Source organism: Pecten maximus, chromosome 5 (assembly GCF_902652985.1).
Source record: "Pecten maximus chromosome 5, xPecMax1.1, whole genome shotgun sequence".
Classification (NCBI taxonomy): domain Eukaryota; kingdom Metazoa; phylum Mollusca; class Bivalvia; order Pectinida; family Pectinidae; genus Pecten; species Pecten maximus.
The window spans coordinates 5,980,856-5,994,319 of record NC_047019.1 but is presented as its reverse complement, the minus strand read 5'-3'; the positions used below and the strand labels follow the sequence as shown (position 1 = coordinate 5,994,319).

General features: G+C 35.0%; 1 protein-coding gene across 1 annotated transcript in view; it reads left to right on the top strand.

Annotated features, from left to right (window-relative positions):
• Nucleotides 1-13,464, top strand: part of LOC117326964 (cleavage stimulation factor subunit 3-like) — a 56,969-nt gene that overhangs the window by 18,421 nt on the left and 25,084 nt on the right. The window contains exons 10-22 of the mRNA XM_033883767.1: nt 91-172; nt 1,001-1,110; nt 1,959-2,075; nt 2,444-2,518; nt 3,101-3,244; nt 3,942-4,044; nt 4,815-4,884; nt 5,251-5,347; nt 5,692-5,796; nt 6,652-6,796; nt 7,253-7,347; nt 9,257-9,317; nt 10,466-10,582. Coding sequence (XP_033739658.1) covers nt 91-172; nt 1,001-1,110; nt 1,959-2,075; nt 2,444-2,518; nt 3,101-3,244; nt 3,942-4,044; nt 4,815-4,884; nt 5,251-5,347; nt 5,692-5,796; nt 6,652-6,796; nt 7,253-7,347; nt 9,257-9,317; nt 10,466-10,582 — 1,321 coding nt within the window. The remainder of the gene's footprint in view (nt 1-90; nt 173-1,000; nt 1,111-1,958; nt 2,076-2,443; nt 2,519-3,100; nt 3,245-3,941; nt 4,045-4,814; nt 4,885-5,250; nt 5,348-5,691; nt 5,797-6,651; nt 6,797-7,252; nt 7,348-9,256; nt 9,318-10,465; nt 10,583-13,464) is intronic.

Below are 13,464 nucleotides of genomic sequence, written 5' to 3'. Positions count from 1 at the left end.
TGAAATAGCAAAATGTTTATGTAATATTTGACTGCTCCATAGAAAAAGATCTATATAGTTTTAATTGTGAATTGGACTATGACATTCCAGGTAGAGTTGTGGAAAAAGTATATATCCTGGGAGAAAGGCAACCCACTTAGGACAGAAGACCATGCTCTGATCACAAGACGAGGTAAGGAAAAACATTTTTGGACACACAACTTACAGTAAAACATTGACATGCTTTCTTGATTGGTGCCTTATCACCAACAAAATGTCCTTACCATATTTTACTGGGTATAAGACAGGGGGGCTGATGCACTGAAAATGGACAAAAGTGGGAGGTGGGCAAACTGGGCTTATCCCCAAATAAGACCCAATGCAAGAGGGAAAAAAATGGCTGCCATCTTGGATTATGATTGGAAGAGATATGCCAGATGTGCATCAATGATCTATGAATGATATAATTTTTTGAAATAATGCAATGTAAGGGCTGAATTAGTTTGAGACTTTTGGTCATGTACATCAGAATCTATGCTTTCTATCCCATCTGTGAATGAAGTATATAAATTTCTACAATTCCTAGAGATCTTCAATCTTGTATCGGTCAGTATAGTACTCTTGATACACATAGACATTGTGGCTTGATTCCCTAATGCAGTAAAACAAGGGTATTTTTGTTCATGAATGACAAAATATTTTGTCTGTGTACAACTGATATCATTTTGCCAAGTGTTGTTGAATTTTAAATTTGACTATCAAGATTTAATCATATAGCTACTTGAAGTCCTTTAAGGGTTTTTTCGGTTACTCTGGTTTCCTCCCACAATAAGACCCCTCATACACTTCTTTCGGTCCAACAAGCATAATCAATATGAGTTGATATCACTTGTTTTGCATTTGTTGTAAAATAAATAGTTTACATTTTTTAAAATTGTATGTATTGTTTGACACATAACAACTTAAATACCTGTGTCTCCATGGTAACTGGCCAAGCTGACCTGTAGTCCATTTGTTACAGTGATGTTCGCCTATGAGCAGAGTTTGCTATGTCTAGGGCACCACCCTGATATCTGGTATGAGGCCGCGTCCTACCTAGAGGAATCCAGTAAAATCCTTACAGAGAAAGGAGTGAGTACCATGTTTTCAATTTACCTAGTCTATGAATTCATTTGTCTTGACCGTGACATTTGACCTACTTTCAAAATACTATAACTTTGGCCACAGTATGTTATAACCATATGAGATTGGGCTTTCATATTTGACTTGCGTGTTGCTTGTGACAAGACTTTTCTATTGGGGCTGCATCTATAGACCTGACCTTGACAGTGACCTTTGCCCTACTTTTAAAAACTAATTCTGAATTTCAACCCACTCACCAAGCTCTATTGTCTTCTAACAACTCTTTGTTTCTTTCAAAGAATCTCAGTTTATTTCATGGGTAATTTACCAGTCAAATCATAGTAAAAAATAATGTTTTTTCATAGCATTGAAATTTGAGCTCAACAAAGATATTTGATTTTACAGTAGATTTATTTTTATAAAACTAATCCTCAATCACGTTTAGCATATGGCTAGAAAAAGTCAGTATCTTTTTACTATCCTATATATCGAAGTTGGTGCAATAAGGGGCCGCGGTGGCCGTGTGGCTAAGGTGTCCTGACACTTTATCACTAGCCCTCCACCACTGGGTTACAAGATCGAAACCTACGTGGGGCAATTGCCAGGTACTGACTGGTTTTTCTCCATGTACTCCGGCTTTCCTCCACCTCCAAAACCAGGCACTTCCTTAAATGACCCTGGCTGTTAATAGGACGTTAAACAAAAACAAACCAAACAAACCAAATGGTGCAATTTAGCTTTGTATTATATATAAGGTTAAGCTCATTACGATTGTTTGATACTAATTGGTCATGGATGTTACAACATAAACCCAGGTCTGTTGGTATTAACTCCTGTTGTTTACTGTTGGTTAACAGGATCAGAATGCTGGGAAGATGTTTGCTGATGAGGCTGCCGCAGTATATGAGCGGGCCATCACAACCCTCATGAAAAACAACATGTTGGTTTACTTTGCTTATGCAGATTTTGAGGAGGTATGTATTTTACCTTATTAATTTTTATCGTCGATCTTTTTCCAGTCTGTTGTAATATGTTTGTTATATTTATCAGTCTGTTGTAATATGCTTGTTATATTTATCAGTCTGTTATAATATGTTTGTAATATTTATTAGGCTGCTGAAATACGCTTCTTTTATAATTATTTATCAGGCATCTGAGATGGTGAAAAGCCTTTTTCAAATTTTATTTTGACACTATTTACATTTTAAACTTTTATTTTAAATTTTTCATATGGATATTATTGGCATTTATTAATATGAATTTTGATATATATTATCAAATTTATATTTGAAGTAATATGTGATTAATAAATAGTTGATATTCATGTAATTTATATTTTTAGAGTCGTATGAAATACGAAAAAGTCCACAGTATATACAAGAGAAATCTGAATGTGCCGGATGTGGATCCAACCTTGGTAAGAAATTTTTATTGCAAAAAATGTATCATAAAGAATAAAGTCGCATTGAGATCACCTGTTACCTATGGTTGTTCGTCATCCGTATCTATACAATTGACATTTAGAACATTTCAGTGACATGTTATCTATGTTTGTTCAGCATCCGTATCTATACAATTGACATTTAGAAAGTTTCAGTGAAATTTTCATGCAGTTTCCATGGCAGTCATGATCAGAGTTGTGAACTTTAAGGTCCGTCTCCCTCTTCCCCAAAGGTCATTTAAAGGGATAAGGGCTGAAGGGGTTAAATTGACTGATTTTTTTTCGGCAATCTTTCTCTTTATCCCTCTACGATTACACAACAACTTAAATGAATGTTCGAATACACAGTCTACTTAGTACACCATCATCGGATGTCATTGTTTTTCGTACTTCTTGAGAAGTACCTGGAAGCTCTTGCTCTAATTCCATATGAAGATTTCCATAGGTTCAATGTTGAAACTGATGGGAAAAACAAATGGCTGATAAGTGGCCATCTTGAATTTGACATTTATAAAACACATCCTATAGTACTGAAACTAGATTTGTTGCTATCTGCAGTCCTACATCCAATACATGAAGTTTGCCCGGAGAGCTGAAGGGATCAAGTCAGCTCGATCTGTCTTCAAAATGGGACGTGAGGACAACCGAACCAAGTACCAGGTGTTTGTAGCTGCTGCTCTCATGGAGTACTACTGTAGTAAAGTGAGTAGTTGTCTCCCCTACATCCAAAATTTCAAACACAAGACTATGGTGCAATTAATTATACCCCCGCAACGAAGTTAGGGGGGGTATACTGGAATCAGGTTGTCCGTCCGTCCCTCCGTCCGTCTGTCTGTAGACGCATATTGTCCGGACAACTCCTCCTAAACCGATGGGCCAATTCCGATGAAACTTCACACAAATATTTATGATCATGTGTAGATGTGCATGCCACTTTATTTTTCACAAAATTATGGTTGCTATGGCAACTGGTCACTATATTACTGGGTTATCTTAGTTAGCCTCTAATTAACAGTTCCAATTCACCATTGACTCGTGCAGATTGCGGGGGTATTAGTCGGCCATCCTGGCGACAGTTCTAGTTTTCCAGGTCATCAACATTTGACTATGTTTAGATCCGTACATGAAAAGTATAAGTCCAGCATTAACCAAACTATATAGCATATACTTGTTAGATCTCGGTTCTCTGGCCATGGGTGGATGATATTTTTGGGGGCAAAAATGTCAGTTCTCTGGAAGGGTGATATTTTGGGGGCAAAAAATTTCACATTTTTGATAAATTTTGGAATTAGTTATATTTAACATATTCAACCGCTTCCTTATTTACACCTTAAGCGGTGAAAATTGCTTTGAATAATTTTCAGTGATAACATAGTCATGTTTTTACATTTTTCCTCAGGAAAAGAACGTTGCCCTGAAGATTTTTGAGTTGGGATTAAAGAAGTATGGGGAGTGTCCGGAGTATGTCCTGTGTTATATGGAGTTTATGTCTCACCTCAATGGTAAGTCATTAGACCGTGTCCTGAGACGGACCGTCATATATCAAATTCCACGCAATTTTTAAATCGTTTTCTTTTCTGTTGGTATAATATCTTTGTTAGACATTTATCTATCTCTATAACTCTGATACATGTAAACTGTCATCAAGCTTCATAAGCATACTCTCCAACTTTTCGGAATTCCCAGGAGAGTTCCCCGGAGTTCGGTCGAGGGAGGGATAGTATGGCAAATATATGAGGATTAGTATCTTGATGACTGATACATCAATAATGTATTTCATTTATCATTTTGACTGTATTAAAACTGGTTAGCTATGAAATGAAACAGTTTTATTCCCTATAATTACTGTAACAATATGTTCCAAAATTTACAAGTTATACTCATCGTGACATCAATTTGATTTTCTTAATACATGGAATAACACAGTTTTAATTAAGATTATCTGTGCTTTATAGGATTTTATTTATATTTTTTTTTTTACCATTTCTTTGCTTAGATTTTGTGTTTAGGATTATTTCATTCAAAATTGGAGCATGTTGATGTACAAGTCTTTCTAACAGTTTAAGTTATGTTCTCCGCTTAATAAATTAGCGGTGAGGCCCCGACTTGCAAAAGAATAAATAAAATTAATAGAAAAATTGACATGAAATCTTATACCTGGAAATAATTAAATTTATTGTAGTTAAAAAGGTAAAAAAAATGTATTTACTATTAATAATTCATCATATTGTGTCGGAGTGAAGATATACTTTGGTATTTATTTATTTAACAGAGGATAATAATACAAGAGTTCTGTATGAAAGAGTGCTGTCGTCCGGACAAATCCCACCACAGAAGTCCATGTAAGTTATAACCAAATCAACATCCACAATGATTCTTAGTTTGCCAAGCTTATCGCTCTGTTACCAACTAGTGTCATTTTGAGTGCGGTCTCCTTGTAGTAGCTGGTGGCTATCTCATTCTCTCTGATCAATATGTTATCCAGATTGATCATTGTAGTAGCTGGTGGCCATCTCATTCTCTCTGAACAATAATTATGTTACCAGATTGATCATGGTAAATTGTCGTACCCAAGGATACAACCTCAGCATCACAGATCTGTGATCTCAACTTCCTAAAGCTTTGGTGATAAAAGATGAAGCAGTTCCTAAAATCAGATATAGAAATTAAAAAGAAGATATTTTATTTTTCGAATTCTCAAATTTCAGTGAAATATGGAGTAGATTTCTGGCATTTGAATCAGAAGTGGGAGATCTAGCATGTATTCAGAAAGTAGAGAAGAGAAGAGCTCAGGCCATTGAAAAGGTGAGAAATTCATATTGAAAAAAAGTGAAAAGAAGAAAGAAAAATGTTGTACATAACAAGCTCTGGTTGTCGTGTTAATTATTTTAATTTAAGTAAATTGAAAAGGAAAACAATTGGAACACCATTTTCTAGTTTGATTGATTTTCAAGAGATAGAAATATTCTTGTAAATGATTATTGAAAATTTTCTTGAAAATCATTTATTTCATACTGTATATAAATAGGAGTTGCTTATATTTTCATTTAAATTCATATTTTAGAAATGGAATGAAATATATTTTTTTTGAAAATGTGACACACACCTTGTAATATATTTTGAAAGATCAAGCTTCTATCTTTTTCTAGGTGCAAGAATTTGAAGGAAAGGACACGGCTTTATTGATAGACCGGTATAAATACCTTGACTTGTATCCCTGTACAACAAGTGAGCTGAAGGCTGTTGGGTATTACGTAAGTATTGTAACTGGAGGGCTGAGATGTATTTAAAAATAATACTGGTTTGTCAGAAAATTAAAAAATTTTATCGGATGTGGATTGGTCTATATCCGATTATGTGTTGTTGCATTTAACATCAAAATACACTCTGCAACTGTGTAGATGTTCCGTCAAATTGTAGGAGAGTTTTATCAAAGATGCGGTATTATGATGCAGATTAACCCTTTCACCCCTACTGACCATATTGGACTTCAAATGATGAATGAACGGCAGAGTCCACTAAAGTTTCTGAGGATTGAAAGGGTTATATACCAATGGATCATGACCTTTCTGATCTTAAGTTTTGATTCAGAAATGAAATAAAAAATTATGGGTCTTTGTTTTTATCGATATGATGATTCATGGAGCGAAGATATCCGGTATAGACCGAAGCCGGAAACAAAGTGCCATAATTGTATAATATTGTGAAATATTCATGGGTATCTTTAGTGGTTTCAAGCTATTTAGGTAATTTTTTTATGCAAACTTTCATTTACAAAAGTATAGGTCACCAGAGCTTCAAAATCTTCAGTACTGATAATCAGGGGCTTATCAACAGCTTTATGAAATCTGAAGTTTTCTTCATTTTCTCATTATTAAATTCAAAATAATGTAGAGAGCCATTTGTTACTATGACAACAAAATACTTGAATGTATACACCAAGATTGAATTGTTAGAAAACAAAACATGTATCAGAAATATGTATATCAACTGAATAAAAAATATTCTATATATATTGAGAGAAATTAGGAGTTAAGATATATAAAGTGTAATTCTTTTTAAGTTTTATGAAATATAATCAAATGTATGGTTGATTTTGTCTCCACTAGGACTTGGCTAAGCAGCAGGTCGTACAGCTACCCTCCAACAGTGTCACTAAGGTAGTGATGGAGGAAGAGGAGGGGAAGAAGGCTCCGGAGTACCCCAAACCTGACGTCGAGCAGATGCTGCCCTTCAAACCCCGAACAGTTATACGTATGTCATATCTTGATCAGTTTATCATGAGTAACCCTTCATTTTCATCATGCAGAATTGTCTGAACAGCAAAATGCAGAGAATGAACACAAATTTTGTAAATTCTTTCTGGTCAAATCCAAGTGTTTTATCCCTAGGATTTATTAGAAATTGTCATGAAAGTTATTGATATGGGAGGGGTGAAACGCTTTTTTCAGAACCCCACCACCCATCAAATATTAAAGCTTATTTAGTATAAAGAATGCTAGAAAAATGAGGCTTACCCCACCCCAATCCGTCCAGTTTTATTACAAGTGCCTCCCACCTCTGCCACACAGATAATGGAATAGCCCTTTCAAATTATGCATAGAAAAAAATTTATTTATCCATTTTGAATTTGGTCTGAAGTTCGAGTTATATAAAGCCACTAAGCCATTTTTGAAGACAAAGCCTTTCAGCATATTACATCGGTTTTAGCTAATGGATCTCACATCGTGGACGGAGGTGTTTTCCCCCCGCCTCCCTCGGCGGCCAATCTGATGACGCAGCTTCCACCTCCGGAATGTTTCCATGTAAGTACACCAGCTGTTAAAAACTGCCTCACCATTTACGGTTTTCTGTAAATTATGAATAACATACAAGCATATTCAATTTGGTGATCACTGTTACTTTACAAAATTATACAAAGGTACAGAATATGATTTTAAGATTTGGCAATATACTCATGTTCTGTTCTGTATTACTTAAATATGAAGTATACAAGTTTAATGACAACTAGTATAGCTGTTTTAATGTTGATCCTAGCATGAGATAAGATATTACCGTAAATATTCGCGTATAGTGCGCACTTTTTTTCAAAAATTGACAAGTGAAAAAGACCACTGCGCACTATACGCAAGTACAAGCCTTTTCCCAGTGAGAATGGATGTGATTTGACGGAGATTTGTGATCGTTTCCTTTCACAGCAGGATTGATTTAATACTTATATATATATATATTACATATATAAAGCATTAAGAAAGTAATAGTTAACAAATAATCAAAGAAATGATTAGTTATTTTAATGTTTAATTTCTTGAAATTGTGTATTTATCAGCAATTACGTGGATTTATCTAAGTCGGTCGTGAGCCACATGTTCCGTACACATACGATCTCACTTGAGCATGCTCCCGTATTCAGGTCCAAAACGATGTATAACATCTCAATAAACATCAAACAAAACTTGAAATGATATAGCAGTACTTAGTTATTTCATACTTCTAAATTAATCACCTTATAAATCCAGAATGTTGCCAGAAACTGATAATGTTCAACTTGTTTATTTACGGAAGCTGTAACAGCACGCATGCGCAATTAGGCTCGGGTAACACTAATGCCTTGATCTCGTGCGGCAGTCACTGACCAACTGGCCTTATAAAATACGATATGACTGTGAAAACTACCGGGTTACTCTTATTTATCGTCTGCACTGTAGATTTATCCATTACACATGTTAATTCATTGATATAAAAGTTGTGACCAGCACGACGACTGCAGACTTGTTTCCGTACTGTATACAAAATGGCGGCCTGTGTTACATTCGGCCTATGTAGCAGTCAGCTTACTATTCAATCTTGTTATAATTGAGCTTAATTAGCTTTGTATGTTCGTGGAAAAATACCACAAGAGACCATACCTGCGTGAAAATCACAAGGTAATTGAGAGTAGGATTAATTATTTTGTTGGTACAACAGCGTAGATGGGACCGCTACAATTTGCAAGCTGACTAGGCCTGTGGCGATATAATGTAAACAACCTGTCAATCCAATGTGTCAAATCTGACCGGTGATTCCAATTAAATGTGGTACATTGTAAATTAGCTTTCATAAGTTACAAAGTCCTATCATCTTATGCTTTAAAATTCATCTACCGCTCAGTTGAAAATTGAAAAAAAAAAAAAAAAAAAATTTGAAAATGAACCTCAAAAACGTACCTGCGCACTATACGCGAGTGCGCACTATACCCGAATATTTACGGTAGTTGTATTATTTCAGTTGTATAGACATTTCTCGCTGAAGTCATAGGATCTACAATATTCACATAAAAAATAAATGTCCAGTTTTCAGGGAAATGACTCAAGTTATTAAACAAATTCAAAAAAATACCTTACATTGTTTTATTTTCACTAAAAATCGTACAGGTAGTGATAATTGTTTTCCGCCAACTCATCAGTATTGCACATACATTTGTATATCAAATAATTACCTTCCGATTTTCAACATACATATTTTTTGTTACAGATTATATACATGTAGTTATATTAATGAAAACAGGCAATGATTTTGTGAGAATATATCGTCACATGCCTTTAATACACAAAAAAACTTGATATTCCCAACCATATGAAGTGTGTATGTAGAAAAAATCTGGAGTTATGTCCCTTTAGTCAGTCTGCCTAATCACAGAACTAATAATAAAATCGTTGTCTCTCATCTTTTCAGGGACCATTTGTAGTTATGGACGCTTTCATAGAACATATGAAGAAACTGGTGTTACCTGATGGTAAGTAGAAACAAATCTTTCCTGACTACCATAGAATTTGAAATGAATATACATAGCCCTGATAGTTAACAAGAGTCGGTGGTATAGCCCTGGGTTCATTAATAGCCACGGTTTTATATGTAACCCCAGTTGGTTGCCATTCAAAGGTGTTATTTTCATAAAATTGATCGTGAAGGATTTGAATTCACGATAGACTCCCCTCGCATAATATAAATTCCACACAAAATTAAAAATTATCGTGAAAGATTTAAATTCACGCTAGATTCTCCTCGTGTATTATAAATCAAATGCAAAATTTTAAATGATCATGACAGATTTGAATTCACGATAGACTCCCCTCACATGTTATAAATCAAATGCAAAATTTTAAATGATTGTGAAGGATTTGAATTCACGACAGACTCTCCTAACGTATTATTGATCCCACGCAAAATTTAAGTGAGTTACAGTAATAAACCACATTTTTTCAAGAACCAACTACATATTGAATCTGTTTATTTATGGCGTTCCCCCATAGATTATGAAATATTTTACTGACAGAGCCCTAATTTAATACCAATGTATTGATACACTCGGGTTTAGAGTAAGACACATTGCGAGGATGTATTCTGACGTTTCACTCTAGTTTGAGGATGTATTCTGACGTTTCACTCGAGTTTAAGGGTGTATTCTGACATTTCACTCTAGTTTGAGGATGTATTCTGACGTTTCAGAACTCTAGCTTGAGGATGTATTCTGACGTTTCACTAGTTTAAGGATGTATTCTGACGTTACACTCTAGCTTGAGGATGTATTCTGACGTTTCACTAGTTTAAGGATGTATTCTGACGTTACACTCTAGTTTGAGGATGTATTCTGACGTTTCACTCTAGTTTGAGGATGTATTCTGACGTTTCACTCTAGTTTGAGGATGTATTCTGACGTTTCACTCTAGTTTAAGGGTGTATTCTGACGTTTCACTCTAGTTTGAGGATGTATTCTGCATTTCACTCGAGTTTAAGGGTGAATTCTGACGTTTCAGAACTCTATTTAAGGATGTATTCTGACGTCTCAGAACTCTAGTTTGATGATGTATGGTACCTGTCTGTACTTTCCTGAGTTTCTCACTGTGACCACTTTTTAAGAAACCTGTAATTTGTATTCCACAGTGCCAATTCCACAAGAGAACGGCATAGACACCAAACCAGATACTGGCACGCAATTCTCCATAGACTTGGCTATGGGTAGAAAACGCAAGATCACGGAAGGTGAAGAAAGCGACGAAGAAACCAACGAAACCGCAGCACCACCTATTCACGATATTTACAGAAGTCGCCAACAGAAACGCACGAGATAATCAATGCATTTCATCTGTTCATTCATTTGTTATCATCCTATCATGACTTTTGCTGAGTAATTATTGTGTAACTTGTGGTATATTGTACCACGTTGAGACCCTTATTTTAACAGTGTTTATATTTCGGTGTTTCAAAAAGACACTTACATTGCTGTTATGTGCCTCACTTAAGTTTGTCCTCGGATATTTCAAAACAAGTATTTCTCATGTTGAGATTGGCAACCCGACTTCGCTACAGTATATTTAATATTTCAAATTTTGTGTTGAATTTGGCCTCTTGCTCAAGATGAAATAATGAACCATAGAGAATATTTCTCCTTTTCAGCTTGGCTACTTACATTTAGGTATATCAGTATCTGGTATCTGGGAACATATGTTTTATTCTGTTTGTCTTTCTTGTATGTCTATGTGTTTCTTCTTGTCATTAGATTTGACAATCATCCTACCCGATGTTAATATTATTGTTAAAATGATTTGAATCGTACTTTTGTTATACCAGTGTCTGTAATAGTGCTTATCTTTGGGTTTCGTTTACGGCCTGTTTTTCATGAAGCTTTGCTTTTACTCAGATGCAGTTTTACCAAATTCTGGCAAATTCAGGTAAATCCAGCAAAATATATAGGTTTTGGCAGATATCAACGCAATATCTGTATAATTGATACAACTCGTTGAATCAGCACAGTCTCTGTGTGCAATATATACAATACTTCGAATGTAACTTAGATATATGAAGTGTACAAAATTTTGTTGGGGCCGAGTGGTTTAGGTGTCCCGACACTTTATCACTAGCCCTCCACCTCTGGGTTGCGAGTTCGAAACCCTATGTGGGTTAGTTGCCCAGTACTGACCGTAGGCCGGTGGTTTTTCTCTGGGTACTTCGGCTTTCCTCCACCTACAAAAGCTGGCACATCCTTTAATGACCCTGGCTGTTAATAGGATGTTAAACAAAATAAACAAACAAAAATTTTATGAAAAAAAATGTGCAGATATAAAAATCGGCGAATTTCTTCACAACATGTTCAAATGAAGAGTATACATTCTATTAATTATCAGTCCGAACTTTATATGTGTTTTGTAAACTGTGACCTACATCAATTTGAACACTATATGGTGTGTAAGTTAAAACTATTTGTAGATTACTACATAAAGACTATTTGTAGATAACTAAGTCAGTTTCAACACTTTATAGAGTGTAAAAATCTATTTGTTGAAAACGACATCAATTTGAACAGTTTATGGCATGTGTGACCGACCATTTGCATTTATTTGTAGAGGTGTTTAAACTATAAAATAAGTTTGCTCACCTATTGAAGAATTACAGTGTTATTTTTGTATATGTGTATTTTGATACTGTATGCTGCCCGTATTATTTGTCTTGATGTTAAATAGAATGTCTGGTGTTTATTCTAGACACTTAATCAGTTAATCATCACTTAATGGTCTTATCACTACTTCTCCTAAATGGATAGTAATTTATTCAGAGATTTGACTTCAACAGACGAGCAGGAAATGGTTTTATCACTACTTCTCCTAAATGGATAGTAATTTATTCAGAGATTTGACTTCAACAGACGAGCAGGAAATGGTTTTATCACTACTTCTCCTGAATGGATAGTAATTTATTCAGAGATTTGACTTCAACTGACGAATAGGACATGGCCCATATATTTGGCCCTAATGGAATTTAGACCTTTGTTACAGAGGCAGGACAATTTCTGAATCAATCTAATTAAAATTAGGCTTGTAATTTCCATTCCTCTACGGTTGATGTCAGGATCATGTTAAATTCATGATTTTGTTCTTGTGTAGCAGATGTCCACCCTTCAGATTTATATACAGACAACACAACAAAACTATCAACACCAGTAATGCATCCATTCAATCAGAAATTCATGTTTTACATCATTCTGTATTCTGTTCACTCTGTACACCACCCCAAACTCTGATAACGCTGACAGAATATTGTTGACGAGTCATGTAGGCGGTAAACCAGTAATTAAGACATTTGATAATTTTACACGCTTGTATAAATACTGTAAGATTCTTGATCACTGTATTATGTGATTAAGAGGTCACACTGGTTTTAGATATATGGATGATTGTAAAATCACAAACTTTGTTACAAATTTTGTGTTATTTTCACAAAATGAAAACAACAACTGATTAAATAATGTGGCATTACGTAATTGTCTTTTTCGTTCTTTTATATATATATATATATTTTTTTATTTTTTTTTCCAAACACAATATCATCATTAACAGTCAATAATTGTAATATATCATCCTGCACAATACTGTCATCATCATTTAACAATTATCATCACTACTCACAATCATCATCATCATCCTCATCATCATCCATCATCATCATCCATCATCATCATCATCATCATCATCTCTTCGTTTTCTATTGAAACATGTACATGTACATTTTTTTCTCCCACCAGGGATCAGATGAACCGAGAGCCAGAGATAAAAATAAATATCCATATAATTTTCGCCTTTCTACGCCACTGTCTGCGTGAAATAAGCTGTTACGCTAACATTGCATGTAACGTTTTTTTTTTTTTTTTTTTTTTTTATGGCGCGTGTTCGGAGTCGTCAGAAAACGTGCAGCTATATTTACGAGACAATTATGGGCATTCTCTAAAACATGGAATGTTCATGTTCGTCTCCTAGTGGTAGCGTGGAACTGATGACCGAACGTTCATTCGGCAGCCTCCCAAAACACGCATCTCGCATGCATGGGAGGTCGTCCTTGAATGACCTTAGCCCGAGTTTCTTCCGGTCCTGACACCATGTCTGGTGCAG